This window comes from Argopecten irradians, chromosome 5 (genome assembly GCF_041381155.1).
Source record: "Argopecten irradians isolate NY chromosome 5, Ai_NY, whole genome shotgun sequence".
Lineage (NCBI taxonomy): Eukaryota > Metazoa > Mollusca > Bivalvia > Pectinida > Pectinidae > Argopecten > Argopecten irradians.
This window is the reverse complement of record NC_091138.1, coordinates 8,762,896-8,781,224: the sequence shown is the minus strand read 5'-3', so window position 1 is coordinate 8,781,224 and position 18,329 is coordinate 8,762,896. Positions and strand designations below refer to the sequence as shown.

General features: G+C 36.6%; 1 protein-coding gene across 1 annotated transcript; it reads left to right on the top strand.

The window, feature by feature from the left end:
* Positions 1-1,407: 1,407 nt before the first annotated feature.
* LOC138322795 (bifunctional arginine demethylase and lysyl-hydroxylase JMJD6-B-like) lies at positions 1,408-17,874 on the top strand. The gene is made up of 4 exons (XM_069266903.1): positions 1,408-2,420; positions 10,740-10,875; positions 11,306-11,435; positions 11,552-17,874. Exons 1-4 carry the CDS (start codon positions 1,756-1,758, stop codon positions 11,635-11,637), a joined length of 1,017 nt encoding a protein of 338 aa, XP_069123004.1. The 5' UTR covers positions 1,408-1,755; the 3' UTR covers positions 11,638-17,874.
* The last annotated feature ends 455 nt before the right edge of the window (positions 17,875-18,329 follow it).

Sequence of the window (18,329 nt, the reverse complement as noted above, 5' to 3'; positions counted from 1 at the left end):
GCAATGTAAGACTATCAGTGTGCACTGTAAGACTACCAGTGTGCAATGTAAGACTATCAGTGTGCACTGTAAGACTACCAGTGTGCAATGTAAGACTATCAGTGTGCAATGTAAGACTACCAGTGTGCAATGTAAAACTATCAGTGTGCAATGTAAGACTATCAGTGTGCAATGTAAAACTATCAGTGTGCAATGTAAGACTACCAGTGTGCACTCTAAGAATATCAGTGTGCAATGTAAGACTATCTCACTAAATAAACTTTTGTGTGGGGGATAAAGCAAGTAAAGTTATACAGAGACACGCAATACTTCAGTAAACATATAGTTAATTTCGTAAATCGAACTTAAACAAACACGGCTAGATTCTGTTGAGATCACGGTTTGTAGACAACATGTAGCCTGATGTGCTTACATCCACTCTTTGGATATTTTGAGTAAAATTCCAAGATTTATGTACGAAAATTTGCTTGATCAAAAGGTTGCTTTGTTGTTGTTTTTGGTGGTGTTTTTAAGCTACACCTGTGATAGAAAATGTGGGTTTTACATACAGAGGTATTGACATTTCTTCAGCATATTACATTCATGTGTCTTGATATATGAAAGTATAAATCAAATGGTATACTTTAAAAAAGCAATATTAGTTAAACACATTATTTACAGTCCCGATAAAAAGGGTGTGATCGAGTAATGACTAATAGTCCGTGTACATATGTGCAGAAACATAATATGTGTTTCTAATATGTGCAACACTACTATCATATTTTACTGTCATGTCCTCAAAGGAAGAACCATGGCAACTGTACATGTAATATCAGGATTTTATAGCAAATATTTTATGACACGCCACTCATTTAAGGCCGTTCAAAACTCACGAATAAACCATTAAAATCGATTGATAATATAAAATGCACTTCCATTAGTTTCCCTAAAAATCTCGTAGTGTGTATACTTTAGTAGCGTATCATTTGTTTAATTAGGGCTTCATTCTGGTCTCATCTGACTGATTAATCACAAATTTAGTTAAAATAAAAAATAAAGATAGAAAAAAAAGAATAATTAATTTTCAGACATTGTCTATGTTGTATCCTCTTTATGGAAACAGAATCGATCCAACAGACACCTGTTCTTATTGTATGTTGAGCTTTAAGGAAAACGGTGTGACATTTTCATTACAATCATTATTCCATATCGCTTCCTTTCATAATTATAGCATGTGTTAATTATGAACACGTCCAAATTGAATATTAATATGCTAATAATTACGTGATGTACATTAACGATGAACAGTTCGACATGATCGGTGTGTGTATCGGTAAAGCGTGGGCTCAGTATAGTGTAACACTTGACGACAAGTCTGAACCGGTTGGTAAATATAAGAGATTAACCTATACGGAGAGCGACTTATCTACCGAGCTCTCTAACAGTACACAAAACGTGGAGGTACACATGTACGTACTGTACACACACGGGTGTTTTAACTTCCTATATCTATACAATCCGAGTGAGAAAAGGGGACAAGTTGTTTTGTAAACTCCGCCGTATCGACGACAAGTGTTAAATGTGACATTTATATATTAATTATTCAACTGCTGGACACTGACCGGACGTGCATACGTCATACTGCTAACAGCTGATATACACAACACCGATAGTTAATTGGGGACAATGAAGGCAAATCTATCTCAATATCGTGTGTTCAGCGTTCTGGAACTATACGTTTGTGTAAGCTGTGTGAAATATTGATTTCGTATTCATATGAACCCTGTCAAACAGAAAATGGATACAAAACGTGAAGTTAAGCAGAAACTATTTGACAAGTTTTGTGAACTTCGGAAAGAGGCAACCAAAAGAGGGTTAGACGCGGAAGTAGTCCATGCCGTGTTCCAAGGTAAAATTGTACAGGTGAAAATCGAAAATGATACCGATCGAGTGAACAAAGTATTATGGGCCCTAGCCACCGTATTCGCTATCTTGTCCACCATTCTTGGGGTTCTGGCCTACCATTACGACATTAAAGAAGATATAAGACTAGCTTTCCAGAACTCCAGGTGTATTGTAGAAAACAACGGTTTTCTGATAGAAATAGCTCGACCGAAAACAAACTGTCAAATATGTGAACATCTCCTTTCGGTTCCCATTGAAACTAATATTTCCACGGAGAAGTTTCTCCAGAAATATGCCTACACGGCTGTGCCAGTCCTGGTGAAGGACGCTACCCGCCACTGGACCGCCATGGATACCTTCAGCTTCAGATTCTTCAGAGATCTTTACAATTCTGTTAATGGATCGTTAGACGCCGTCGAGGAGGAATGTCAGTTCTTTCCATACAAGACCGAATTTGAGACTTTAAGAGATGTTTTAAATATGACAGAAGATAGAGCTGATTTTAAGGAAGGAGAAAAGTTGTGGTATGTGGGATGGTAAGTATCAGTTTAATACAAACAATACATTAATTTTTATGATATATAGCCAGTGTCAATATATTTTTTCGCCACACCCCGTCTCGAACACTACATGGTCTTAATTTATTTAACGGTAAATGTCTGTACTGTAATGATAAAAAACTATGTCACTGTAAATATCTGTACTTAAGTTTGTAACAGTAAAACCCGTTACGGTAAATGGATATACTGCAATGATAGAACCATATTGACAGAATATGTCAGAGTGCTATATTACGGTAAATGTCTGTACAATAACGATAGAACTATGTTACGGTAAATGTCTGTAACGATATACCTATATCACGGTAAATGTCTGTTCTGTCACGATAGAACTAAGCCACGGTAAATGTCTGTACTCTAACGATAGAACGATGTCACGGTAAATGTCTGTACGCTGAACGATAGAAATATATCACGGTAAATGTCTGTACAGTGACGATAGAATGAAGTCACGGTAATTGCCTCCAACTATAGAACTATGCTACGGTAAATGTCTTTAACTAAAACGATAGAACTATGTCTCGGTAAATGTTTGTACTATAACGATTGAAGTTCGTCACGGTTTATGTCTGTACTGTCAGGATAGAACTAAGCCACGGTAAATGTACGTATTGCAACAATAGAAATATGTCACGGTAAATGTGTGTACTGTATCGATAAAAACTATATTACGGTAAATGTCTGTACTGTAACGATTTAACTATGCTACGGTAAATGTCTGTAACGATAGAACTATATTTAAAAAAAAAGTAAATGTCTGTACTGTAACGATAGAACTATCCTACGGTAAATGTCTGTAACGATAGAACTATGTCACGGTAAATATCTGTTCTGTAACTAGAGAACTATATTACGGTAAATTTCTATGTTGTGACGAAAGAACTATGTTACAGTAGACGTCTGTACTGAAACGATAGAAATATGTTACAGTGAATGTCTGTAATGATAGAAATCTATCACGGTAAATGTCTGTACTATAACGATAGAACTATGTAACGGTAAAGTCTGTACTGTAACGATAGAATTATGTCACGGTAAATGTCTGTACTATAATGATAGAACTATGCCACGGCAAGTGTCTGTTCTGTAACGATAGAACTATGCCACGGCATGTGTCTGTTCTGTAACGATAGAACGATGTTACGGTAAATGTCTGTACTGTAACGATAGAACTATGTTACGGTAAATGTCTGTACTGTAACGACAGAACTATGTTACGGTAAATGTCTGTACTGTAACGATAGAACTATGCTACGGTAAAGTCTGTACTGTAACGATAGAACTATATCACGTTAGATGTCTGTACTGTAACGATAGAAATTTGTCACGGTAAATGTATGTACTGTAATGATAGAACTATGTTACGGTAAATGTCTGTAATGTAACGATAGAACTATGCCACGGTCAATGTCTGTACTGTAACGATAGAACTATGTCACGGTCAATGTCTGTACTGTAACGTCAGAACTATGTCAGGATAAATGTCTGTACTGTAACTATAGAACTATATCACTGTAAATATCTGTACTGTAACGATAGAACTATATCATGGTAAATATCTCTGCAGTAACGATAGAACTATGTCACGGTAAATGTCTGTACTGTAACAATAGAAATATGTCGAGGTAAATGTCTGTACTCCAACTATAGAACTATATCACGGTAAATGTCTGTACTATAACGATAGAAATGTCACGGTAAATGTCTGTATATGACGATAGAACTATATTACAGTAAATGTATGTACTTTAACGATAGAACTATGCTACGGTATAGTGTGTGTAAAGATTGATTTTATGTCACGGTTAATGTATGTAACGATAGATTTATGTCACGGTAAATGTCTCTGTACTGTAACGATAGAACTATGTCACGGTTATGTCTGTACTGTAACGATAGAACTATGTTACGGTAAATGTCTGTACTGTAACGATAGAACTATGTTACGGTAAATGTCTGTACTGTAACGATAGAACTATGTTACGGTAAATGTTTGTACTTTAACGATAGAAAATATGTTACGGTAAATGTGTTCGTACTGTAACGATAGAACTATGTCACGGTTAATGTCTGTACTGTAACAATAGAACTATGTTACGGTTAATGTCTGTACTGTAACAATAGAACTATGTTACGGTTAATGTCTGTACTGTAACGATAGAACTATGTTAAGGTAAATGTCTGTACTTTAACGATAGAAATATGTTACGGTAAATGTTCGTACTGTAACGATAGAACTATGTCACGGTAAATGTCTGTACTGTAACGTCAGAACTATGTTACGGTAAATGTCTGTACTGTAACGATAGAAACTATGTCACGGTCAATGTCTGTACTGTAACGTCAGAACTATGTTACGGTAAATGTCTGTACTGTAACGATAGAACTATGTTACGGTAAATGTTTGTACTTTAACGATAGAAAATATGTTACGGCGAATGTCTGGTTTACGATTTAGAAGTCTCAGTGTTACTGTTAAATAAACCTGAGTACGCGTAGCTGAATAGAACTTTACGTCACGGTGATATAGAATAACTGTTGTTTTACAAAGAATAGAGCTCGTGTCAACGGTAAAACACTCTCTGTACTGTGCGACTGGATGAATCTGACCTATGTTAACTGTAACTTGCTGTTAAGAGTACGTGTTAGAACGTTTGTTCTACGGTATGTGGTCTCCCGACTATAGAACTGATGTCAGGGTAATTGGTCTCCCACTATAGAAAATTTTTTCAAGGTAATTGTTCCGTTCTGTATCGACTAGTACTATGAGCCACTCGGTAAATGGCTGAATTGTTTCCAGATAGAAAACTAATGTTTACGGTGAATGACTGTTTACGATAGAAGGTACGTTACGGTACATTATCATTTGTACTGTTAAACGATGATTTAAGAATTAACTTGTAGGGGTAAATGGTTTAGTCCTGTGGCTTTAACGATTGAAATATGCTTTAAATGTCTCCCACTATAGAACGATGTCACGGTAATTGTCTCCCACTATAGAAATTTGTCAAGTTAAATGTCCGTACTATAAGGATAGAACTATGCCACGGTAAATGTCTGCATTGAAACGATAGAACGATGTCACGGTAAATGTCTTTCACTATAGAACTTTGTCACGGTAAATTTCCGTACTGTAACGATAGAAATATGCCACGCTAAATGTCTGTATTGGTAACGATAGAATTATGTTACGGTGTCTGTAGCGATAGAACTCCATTTAACCTCGATAGATTCGAACTCCGACGAATCGAATTTCTCGCTGTATCGAACTTTTTGTCTGGTCCCGAATTTCTTCACTATATAGTATTACTAACTAGCCCATGTATGAATTGAAGTTTTATGAATCGAAGTTCTCGATGTATCGAAATACTAAAAACATCTGATGGATTCTATTATCTAAGCACTACACATCAGAATGGTCAACAAAAATCACGCGCCAGGCTACAACCTCGCGTGATTTACACGCGCTCTCATTCTTTAATTGCGTATTCATATGAAATAGATGAATGTTTGGCCATAGAGTTTCAAGACAAGACAGATAAAACTGAATAGAGATAATCCTCGCTTTGGTTTTTATCACCGTTGTTTCTACCAATGAAATTATCGAATTTTATCTTGTACGATGTATGGAATATATACTCACGCTCCACAATCTCTGGGTTATATAACTGGTGGTCGTGAGGCCCTAATCCGAACCAGAATTGGCAGGTTAACCTGTTAAGTCTTGTCATTCCGGGCGACACAACCTTCAGCATCTCTTTTCATAAATGCCTAGCTCACAATGTCATAAAATAGTTTGTGATTCTTCGGTGACGTATAAACTATTACCATTAACTTTGAGAAGCTAGGTTTACGATAAGATCCACAGATCTGCAGGTACCCTAAAACTTACATATTGAGATACCTTATTTCCCGCCGGTCTCTATCACACTTTTTATTGGCGTTTCGTCTCAGTTCCTAACCATACCTAAACGGCCAATCATCATCTTAAAGTGGTTAAATTAGGTTTAATGTCTACTTGTATTGTAGAATCGTGTTCTAGTAAAATGGGTAATGTAAAGGATATGACTTGTATAGAAATCACTAGCGCGAAATCGAAAAAAATCATACAATGTAGCTCAAAATACCAAGTGAATGAGTACAATGTGTATATATTGGATTGATTGCTTTAACGTCTAACAGCCAACGTCATTTAAGGGCGTGGCAGGTATGAATTTGTATATATTGGAGGAAAGCCGGAGTATCCGAAAAAAACCACCGATCAGCAGTCAGTTCATGAGAACTGCCCCACAAGGTGCTTGGCTTTTGGTAATACGTCGGAACATGATCTTAACCTAACCAATGGGTCGCCACGACTTACATGTGCACATATAGGGATTGGGTTGCGCTTTTATGTTAACCATGCTTGTATGGAGCAATTCCTCTAAGAATATATTCTATGGGGCGCGTTACGCAAGTTCAAAGTTCAATGTTACCATGCAGTTACGGTAAACAAAATCGGCTAGTACTTGCGTATAGTGAACAAGCCTAGCAAGTGTAAGTATACAAGTATACATTTATATGTAAACAACGAAAGCAGATACCCCAAAAGGCAAAAGAGGAACCTTAATCAACGCCACCTCTCATACAACTCTTACCAAGAATGTCCAAATCCTGGTGTTATTCTTTCCGTTAGAGTTACATTATGTTTCCATTGGCTCCCCGTTTTTGGTTAATTTTCCTTTAAAGTTTTACTAGATCTTGCTTAGTCTATGTGATGGTTCGTCGAGATGGGAAAGAAGCTTCTTCCGACGGCCCAAAGACAAAATTCTCTTCAACGTGCTTAACTTTTCTTTCACAGTCTGACAAAGATTTCTATGAATAAAATGTCGACACCGAACATCTTTTTGTCACAGGCTTAAATGGAAATGCTTCCATAATAAGAACAAACATTGCATCGCAATACTTCTATGAGACAGCATCGCGAATTCTGGAGGTCTTGTATCATGCCGTGTAAGCGGGAAGGCCAGCGACAGCTGACGATAGGAAAATCCTAGTGCAGCCGACAGGAGTACCTACATATGTGTAAATAACTTTCCGAAGATAGAAAGCTGCATATCATCATAAAGTTCCCTAACTAAGATCTCAGTGTCCTACATGATTACCTTAGGATGTCTCCAGAACCCTTTGATATGTCCATACAAAGATTCTTTTGAAATCTCTGAGTGATCTGACCAATGGGATTAGTCTCTCATATGTGCTTCGTTACTTTCATCAACCATACATGTATAATACCAGAAAGGTGCAACGCCATCATTGGGGACCTTCATAGCAATGTTCTCCCTGCTGTCCGCAGCCTATCAAGGCGTACAGCCTGTCAAGCTGTGCTTATTTGTGTTGCGATGCGAATCTGCGCACCTGTCAGGCGTAGTGAACTTATTTGGTTCGAAGATTGCCGCAGCTTACCGTTGCAACTTTTACTGTGACTTACTATACCGTCGACTGTCAGGCGTATGAATTTTTGTTCGTAACTCCTGTCGCATTCACGTAGTGACTTATTTTGCGATACCATGATGAACTTCAGCTATGAATTGTGCTTGCCGATACACATGATTTCGTACTATTTCTTTGTTGTTATTACAATTCATCTGCTAGAGTTTTTTTCAATCCACAATGTGTCTTCTGTCGAAGAGTCTGAAATCAACAAGCCTCTTGGTGTCTTGTTGTGCGGCGTGGTATGCTTTAGGATGAAAGCAATGGTGAAATATGTATACTCCGAAAACTTGGAAACGACCTCGGGGGATTTCTACCTCCTAGTATACATTTTCAGCATATGGTTTACGTTCTGTTCTGGGACAGCTAGAGGTGGCGGATATCCCTGTACATCTTCAGATACTAGTGGTAGTGTAGGACAGTGGGTGGAAGTTATCTTGTGTAACTTCCAGCTTTCTTAACAGCATTGTCTTTTTCGACTATTGCCCAGACTCTTTATGAAGTTGCCTTGTCTGTGTCTGATTACTGCATACATTCACTGTGTAAGGCCGGAGAACGCAACGCGTCGTAAACCGTACATATTGTGACACGTCGGAATTGAACGCCACGTAAATACCACCAAACAACGTAATATTCATTACAAAGCTCGATAAAAACAATAACCATCCGTGATCAAAAGCCAACTAAATGCAACAGAAAGACAAATCTCGAAGAGACCTTGAATTTCTCATTCAGACTGATCACGATGGACAGACTTCAAGTTTTACTTCAACTGTTCTGGTAACGTTACTTTTTGTTGTGTCACGCCATTGTTACGACGGTCTGGGTCTATCATACCCATATACATGTATTTTTGTTAATCTCCTTATAGAAGTAACTGTCACCCTGACGTATCTAGCCTCCTCTTTGTACAGATTGTTATTACCGTATACATGTACTTTTGTTTATCACCTTTCAGGAGTAACTGTCACCCTGACGTATCTAGCCTCCTCTTTGTACAGATTGTTATTACCGTATACATGTACTTTTGTTTATCACCTTTCAGGAGTAACTGTCACCCTGACGTATCTAGCCTCCTCTTTGTACAGATTGTTATTACCATATACACGTACTTTTGTTTATCACCTTTCAGGAGTAACTGTCACCCTGACGTATCTAGCCTCCTCTTTGTACAGATTGTTATTACCGTATACATGTACTTTTGTTTATCACCTTTCAGGAGTAACTGTCACCCTGACGTATCTAGCCTCCTCTTTGTACAGATTGTTATTACCGTATACATGTACTTTTGTTTATCACCTTTCAGGAGTAACTGTCACCCTGACGTATCTAGCCTCCTCTTTGTACAGATTGTTATTACCGTATACATGTACTTTTGTTTATCACCTTTCAGGAGTAACTGTCACCCTGACGTATCTAGCCTCCTCTTTGTACAGATTGTTATTACCGTATACATGTACTTTTGTTTATCACCTTTCAGGAGTAACTGTCACCCTGGGCGTATCTAGCCTCCTCTTTGTACAGATTGTTATTACCGTATACACGTACTTTTGTTTATCACCTTTCAGGAGTAACTGTCACCCTGACGTATCTAGCGTCCTCTTTGTACAGATTGTTATTACCATATACATGTACTTTTGTTTATCACCTTTCAGGAGTAACTGTCACCCTGACGTATCTAGCCTCCTCTTTGTACAGATTGTTATTACCGTATACATGTACTTTTGTTTATCACCTTTCAGGAGTAACTGTCACCCTGACGTATCTAGCCTCCTCTTTGTACAGATTGTTATTACCGTATACATGTACTTTTGTTTATCACCTTTCAGGAGTAACTGTCACCCTGACGTATCTAGCCTCCTCTTTGTACAGATTGTTTGTACTTTTGTTTATCACCTTTCAGGAGTAACTGTCACCCTGACGTATCTAGCCTCCTCTTTGTACAGATTGTTATTACCGTATACATGTACTTTTGTTTATCACCTTTCAGGAGTAACTGTCACCCTGACGTATCTAGCGTCCTCTTTGTACATATTGTTATTACCGTATACATGTACTTTTGTTTATCACCTTTCAGGAGTAACTGTCACCCTGGTGTATCTAGCCTCCTCTTTGTACAGATTGTTATTACCGTATACATGTACTTTTGTTTATCACCTTTCAGGAGTAACTGTCACCTGGGTATCTAGCGTCCTCTTTGTACAATTGTTATTACCGTATACATGTACTTTTGTTTATCACCTGAGTATCTAGCTCCTCTTTGTACAGGTTATTACCGTATACATGTACTTTTGTTTATCACCTTTCAGGAGTAACTGTCACCTGACTATCTAGCCTCCTCTTTGTACAGATTGTTATTACCGTATACATGTACTTTTGTTTATCACCTTTCAGGATAACTGTCACCCTGGCGTATCTAGCGTCCTCTTTGTACAGATTGTTATACATGTACTTTTGTTTATCACCTTTCAGGAGTAACTGTCACCCTGACGTATCTAGCCTCCTCTTTGTACAGATTGTTATTACCGTATACATGTACTTTTGTTTATCACCTTTCAGGAGTAACTGTCACCCTGACGTATCTAGCCTCCTCTTTGTACAGATTGTTATTACCGTATCCGTATATTACCGTATACATGTACTTTTGTTTATCACCTTTCAGGAGTAACTGTCACCCTGACGTATCTAGCCTCCTCTTTGTACAGATTGTTATTACCGTATACATGTACTTTTGTTTATCACCTTTCAGGAGTAACTGTCACCCTGGCGTATCTAGCCTCCTCTTTGTACAGATTGTTTGTACTTTTGTTTATCACCTTTCAGGAGTAACTGTCACCCTGGTGTATCTAGCGTTCTTAGAGAACATTACCAAAAACCTTATTTCCTACCGAACGACGCCGAATCCAGTGCTCTAGATTGGATCTTCATGGGTGGAACCGGATTGGGAGCTTTTATACACGTAAGTAGTTTATAGAAACAATCCTATAGTGCTTGTATTTATAGAATACTTTCAAACTTTTTGGAAGCCTAGATTAGTCAAATCACACCTGTGTGTGCAATACGTATTTATAGGGATCGAAACGGATGGAAGCTCGCCTAACAGAAAAAAATCATTAATACATTTTTAAGCGGATCCACAAAAACAGGTACTGTCTTATTGTCTATTACGTCAACTTACATGTTAGTGTACATGTTCTTTTAATTACGTCGTTTACAAGATAGTAATGATCAAGAAACTATGAGCAAATAGTTCGGGTGTCATGTATAGTTTCTTGATGAATTATAACACAGAAGATGATATTCAACATTATCTACGAGTATTTGATTTAATACACTATTTTGAAAGGAAATGGCATTCCACTATTTAGACTCGTTTTTCTATGCTGTAGTTAGACTATGTACAGCGACCGTCCTGGCAGGCACAAATCTCAGGAGAGAAAACTTGGAGTCTGATCCCGACCCCGGAGTGTGAACATGTGTGTCACAGCATGAACATCACAGTCCAGAAAGGAGACATATGTAAGTCACGACTTCCAAACTACACGTGTACATGTGACGATCAATTACATAGACAATATTTTCCAATTAAATCTAAATATCAAATGCATATTAAAAGCATTTCCCCTTTTTTACAGTTGTAATTGACACAAATCAATGGTACCACGCCACCTACATACACCCAGGGGAGATAAGTATTACTATTGGCTCGGAGTACGACTAGCTACTACGTCATCGACAAAACCTTACGATACTGCAATGTACGCATCCGTACCAATGCGTCATTTTTATGAAATGACCATGGACCAAACTTGGGAATCATCTTAGGGTGTGTTTGCATATTGGTCACAACCATTTTCTCTCCACCAATCAGAATAATTTGTGTCTGAATATTGACCACGCCTTATACATGAACTTCACCAATCCAATCTGTCACGCCCATGTGGCACTCCATCTTGCGTCGAAGGACGGCGGATGGGTATTGGACAAACCATTATGAGCGTCACCAAACACCGACGAACAACATTTGAATCTTGTTTTGGCAAGCCAAAATGACATTTATTCAAAGAACAATGTCGATCTTTAATTTCAATGCGTATATATAAGATATCTTGATTGCGAAATATACAGGCAATATGTCTTCAGGTAAATTTGACCTGAAAAAATCTTGACCTGAAATTGACCTGAAAATTTCTTCATGTGAAATTCAGGTCAATTTCAGGTCAATTTCATATGAATTTCAGGTCAATTTCAGGTCAAGATTTTGACCTGAAATGACTTTTTTGCTCTTTTCAGGTCAATTTGACCTGAAAAATTTCACCTGAAATTGACCTGAAATTGACCTGAATTTACCTGAAGACATATTGCCTGTGTAAGATATCTCATATAATATATGAGATATCTTATACAAAATTTTCTATGAATCTTATATAAGATACAGTTACGGTATCTTGTATCGTATTAAAGATATATAATTTATTATATAATGATATCTTATACATGTATATCATAAAGGATATCATATTCTATAATATATGCGATATCTTATATAATTGAAATCTCGTTGCAATATATCTTATAGAGTAACGAGATTTCAACAAAGCCCCAAACATGAAGTCTCCCTACCCGAAATATCTCGCGAGTCTACATATATATAGAGACATGTACAGTATACCTCTACTCGTTCAACCAGACTCTTGTTGGCTTCGCCTGCTACGCTAGTATAAAGCATTTGGTTGAACGAGATAAAAGTGTGCATGCAGATTGACTCCGCTATTATATTTATTGCCGATATGTCAGAATCGACAACTAGAATAACGGAAATAAGTGCTTCTGCGTTTTCAATATATATCGTTGAAAGCAACCAAACAGCGCTAGGTTATCCCTTTCAGCGCCATCTCCGCCTTTTTTTCCGAATGGTTCTTAGATATGCACCGAAGTGCTCCGAATGATGCTCGAGGGAGAAATTAGTTTCTGTTTTAAATGCTACGAAATCTCATTCTATATAAGATATCTTATATAGCAACGATATTTCAATTATATAAGATATTTATATATCTATTGTCATATCTTATATACTATATAAAATATCTTATATAGAATATTAAATGAGATTCCTTATAATTATACATAAATAAGATATCTAATCTAATTTCTATGCGAGATATATGTTATATAAGATATTTTATATACTATAAATAAATGAAATAAATAAATGATATATCTTATATGATTCGATTAAATACGGGACAGACTTTGCTCCTTTGATAAATGTTAAATTGGCTTGCCATATCTTGTCAATCATCATATTATATAATTAGCATCATCAATTTGGACCACGACAGTATCATTTACGTTATAATCAACAATCAAATTGAGTTTGAGGTCAATATAGGTGTCATTCAGTGCCTTTGTTCCATACATCTATGTATTTTATGGTATGAACTGTGGTCAAAGTATCTAAAGCGTTCACTAAGTAAAGGCTATTGGCTTTCGAGTAATAAGAAATTTATTACCCCCGAGTGACGAGAAATCATGCAATAACTGATTTACTGCACCTTCGAGTAAGTTAGTTATTGCATGATATCTTGTCATTGGGGATTTATTAACCACTCGCTTCACTCGTGGGTAAAAAATCCATTATTACTCGAAAGCCATGCAATAACATTTACATACTGCATGCTTCTTAACCTCGAACAAAACGACAGGCTGATTGGAAAAATACACACCATGAAAGGGAGTTATTGTGGAGTCAACTGTGGTAGCAAGAGATTTATTGGCCACACTTTTCCTCTGTGAGAGATTGGAAGTATGCAGTATTGACAGATACTTGACTGATATGTTTTCATATTCTATTGCATAATATGTTTGATCTCATTTCGTCACCTTGGTCAACTGTTATTGATACACTATCACTGACAAATTAGTACCGCGAATGTATTCAGCTAATTATACACTGCTTTGTAACTATCTGTTAAGTGAACTTTAGACAGTCCTCACTGCACTGTATGAAACCCGCCTGTCTTTACTTTGTTTATTGATATTTTTTTTTAAAGTTTTTTTCTTTTTATAATTTATTAACCGCCGTTTTGTTACATGTCATCACACCTATACCTACACATCAGGTTTTTGCATGACAAGGTGTGAAACAATAACTTGTTATATTAAACAAAGTGTAAATTCCTCCCAAGTAAAGGCTGACTGCTTTATATGCATCAGATTAATTTAATTATCATGTACATGAGTTTTGTTTGTAAATGATATTATTTATGTCAAGGATAATGAGATAAAGTGCCATTACAATGTGATTACAATTTAGAATTGTAGAATCTTATTAACATATAGGAGATGAACAATAAATCTGTTTTAAGTCAGATACTTAGATTTAATACATGTCAGTCTTGTATTTAAGTGAATAAGGCCAAAAATGTCTGTTTAGGGTTACATTAGCCAAAAAAATAGGGTCGGTAGGTCGGGAGGATTTAAACAAAAACAGTGTCTTTCACTCTAAAATAATGGCCGGAACCGGAGCCTGAGATCGAAATCCCGACATTTAATTTTTTTTTCGTGGAAAAATGAGAAAAAAAAATAGAGTCGGGGGTAAAAAGTTAGGGTCGGTCGGGTAACCCTAAACAAACATATTATTTTTTTGCCTTATGCGTAATTCTTTACGGTACTGTTTAGTGAAATAAACTGTCAATTATATTGTCTATAAAAAGTGTTCTGATGTGTGAACATAAAATACCACTTACTGTATATTGTATTGTCTATAAAAAGTGTTCTGATGTTTGAACATAAAATACCACTTACTGTATATTGTATTGTCTATAAAAAGTGTTCTGATGTTTGAACATAAAATACCACTTACTGTATATTGTATTGTCTATAAAACGTGTTCTGATGTTTGAACATAAAATACCACTTACTGTATATATGAGGGCGCCTAAAATATCATTATGTAATATAAAGTTCACCATGTATAAATAAGTTCATTATACATGTGCTGAAATGAATACCATGAGACTAAGGAAATCATTTTGTTATATGCATAGTTCGATATATTGTGACTTATACATATATCATAAAGCTTGGTTTGATTGGTTTTATTAGTTTAACGTCCTATTAACAGGGTCATTTAAGGACGTGCCAGGTTTGTTGGTGGAGGAAAGCCGGAGTACCCGGAGAAAAACCACCGACCAGCGACCAATACTTGGCAACTGCCCCACATCATGAACCTTGATAATGTTTTCTATAAATATCAACTCTTCATACCCAAGATTCCCGCTTGTCCCTTTGCCACACATGTACTTATAATAAACGATACCACATCACCATTTGTGCCATCCCATCGAACGTGAAATGCTCTGCATTCAAACATGGAAGGGATGAATACTGAAAACAACCTACATGTATAAGCATTTCATTAATTTATAATTTTATTACTAACAAGATTTTCAATTTGTGTTATCAGATTTGCTCATTATTTTACAGGTCCACATGTCATTGATTAATTTAGAATCAAGTCATCCCACTTTGTTAAGGCTGAGCATGGGACAGCATTGAATCACTTTAACATACCAAGAACTATATAAAATTTCGCTCTGTTTGGCAGATTTCTACAAGTTATCGTCCCTACAATCCATTCCCCACGTAGACCCTTCAGATGTCACCCAGTACGTCTCAGCGGACTACAAAGATCACAAACAGTTTTCTAGGCTATTCCATAAATTTTGGAAACCGAGGGTTAGTTTATTGAGATCCAGAAGACCTTAAAGACTCTTTCCAATTTACAAGGAATATTCGTAGAATAAGTAGAAAAACAGACAATAAGAATCTATTAAGAGTATATAATATACTCGTGGAAATATTATTCCAACACGCTTACCTCTACAAAATATAGACTATGTAACGTCTTGACGTCGGAGGTCCCGGGTTCGAGCTCCGGTCTGGCCGCTACATTTTATCCTCGCCTGTCCCATGGTATAATGGCCTGTTGTGTCTTCGAGGACGCAGATTTTGGTATAGGAGGGATTTGGCGGGATCGCACTGGGTCGATCATCGGCGAACAAATTGTTCAATCGACAGAATATCCGTCTAGTTTTTGACGTTCCCGAGTTCGAATTCCAATCTGGCTGCTCCTCTCCCGATACATTAGTGTTTCTTACTGATCACAGTATCGATTGTTCAATATGATGTGTGGTATTTAACTTTTGTCTCTCCATTGCTCTCGTTATAAACTCTGGCAAAATGACAGTCACTTGGGTTTATGATACAAAAAAAAAAAAAAAATGCGCCATATCTGCATGCCTTTTCCAGGGAATAGTAAATTTTCGAAACGACACACATAAATCCTCCTTTACTGCATGCACTTAGATATCGAGGAGAGGGAGTGGGTAGTTTCCAATTATCAGTAAGTGAAACACACATGTAGCACAGGCGTCTGCAACTGGTTTTGGAAAAAAATAAAATGTGAAACACTCCATGAACCGGAAGTTGAGGGTACGCTTCAATTCACTTTGAAATAAGACCAAATTTGACGAAAATATTGAGTGTCCGCTCGTTTATTCAACGTACATTAATTAAGAATCCTCTTTTTGCAATGTATGCCAGGTTTTTGTCGCGAAGTTACGGGTTTTTAATATGAAACAAGACACGAAGTATCCAAGTAGCGGACGATGCATCAACTATGGTAGCAGACCGAATTTTTAATAAGCAGAAAGCCCCTGTTTTAATATATGCATAAAAAAAATTAAAAAAAATGTATATGTCCTTAATTTGGTGAATTCAATCTTTTTGACTTAGATGGAGGCTTCACATTTGCATAAAGAAATTCAACAAAATGGGTTCGAAATTAATGGTTTAGAGGGTATCCGAAGGTGCGTCTAAGACGGAAAAACTCAATTCTGTGGACTGTAGCAGCAGAAATTGATAGCCTCGGTACGAGGTAAGATTGTTCGAAAGTTTAATTTTTATACCCATGTCGAAATAGGCTCAGTTCCGCTATCACGACAATGATGCTTGATACCATTTTTTTTTGCAATCTGAAAAAAAATTGGTTACCATGGTTTTTACAGGCTCACAAAACAACAAAAACGGACCTGTCCAAAATTGAACTCTGCATGACAATTGCAAATGCTGTGTAAATTAAAAATATATATACTTTTATATAGATGGTATTTAAGGTTAAACAGATGTGTGTACATAATTAAAGCCATCCTCGATACTCCAGGGCTTCCGATCACTTACGATCTCTACACCCCTGGACTATCTCATAGTGAAATTGAAGGCAGCTCAGCGGAAAACATTTGACCAATCACAGGCTAGCAAAGATTTCCTTTGAAGACTACAGAGAGATCGACGCCTAACATCTAAGCCACACAGTCAACCACAGTGTACCGTTATACGGCTCTTTTGATGTACATCAAATGACTAAATTACCTGTTCTATTCTGTTGCCTCCGGTTTTACTATGAGATAGTCCAGGGGTGTAGAGATCGAAAGTGATCGGAACCCCTGGAGTATCGAGGATGAATTAAAGCCTGCACATTATTTTGCTGAATTTTTCAAATCTACTGTATACTGCTACCTTTGGAACGGAAGTTGATCTTTCAAGCAATCAGTTTTGCAAGGAGCAATCTGATTGGTTAATTAAATTAATTGACCTATCAGATTGCTTCTTGCAACTGCTCCCTTGAAGAGTTCCACTTCCGTTCCACAGTTGAAGTATCGGAGTGTCTCACCTTGTTCATATAGTAGAGGTACATGTAGGTTATTATATTTTTATCAAACCAGAAGCCTGTGGATGTAGTAATGTAATTAGAATGTCTGAGATCGGCTATGTCGTCACAACCAAACCTTCGCCTCGCCTGATAAAAAATTTCCGTCTTAGGTCACAAACACACTGTGTAACTAATAGTATTATAGTTTTTATATCTATAATACATATATATTGACCATTGGTAGTATAATAGTGTTTATATTATATATATATATATTGACCATTGGTTGTATTATAGTATTTATATTATATATATTTTGACCATTGGTAGTATAATAGTATTTATATTATATATATATTGACCATTGGTTGTATTATAGTATTTATATTATATATATTTTGACCATTGGTAGTATTGTAGTATTTATATTATATATATATATTGACCATTGGTAGTATTGTAGTTTTTGAATTATAATACATATATATTGACCATTGGTAGTATTATAGTATTTATATTATATATATATTGACCATTGGTTGTGCATATTGGTCGTTACCATTGGTTAGAACAACTACTATGTAATATGTCCTAAGGATTTGAGACGTGTAACATTAACATATGTCAAATGATAACAATCAACATTCCTAAAGTAATACTAAAGGATCGATGTGCAGAGAATATGGAGGCAAAGCCAG

Bases quoted from the DNA above. Each gene is read 5' to 3' on its own strand.
- LOC138322795 (XM_069266903.1), top strand. From the start codon at position 1,756: ATGAACCCTGTCAAACAGAAAATGGATACAAAACGTGAAGTTAAGCAG. The intron at 2,421-10,739 runs GTAAGTATCAGT...ATCACCTTTCAG, and splicing joins AAGTTGTGGTATGTGGGATG to GAGTAACTGTCACCCTGGTG. The intron at 11,436-11,551 runs GTAAGTCACGAC...CCTTTTTTACAG, and splicing joins AGTCCAGAAAGGAGACATAT to TTGTAATTGACACAAATCAA.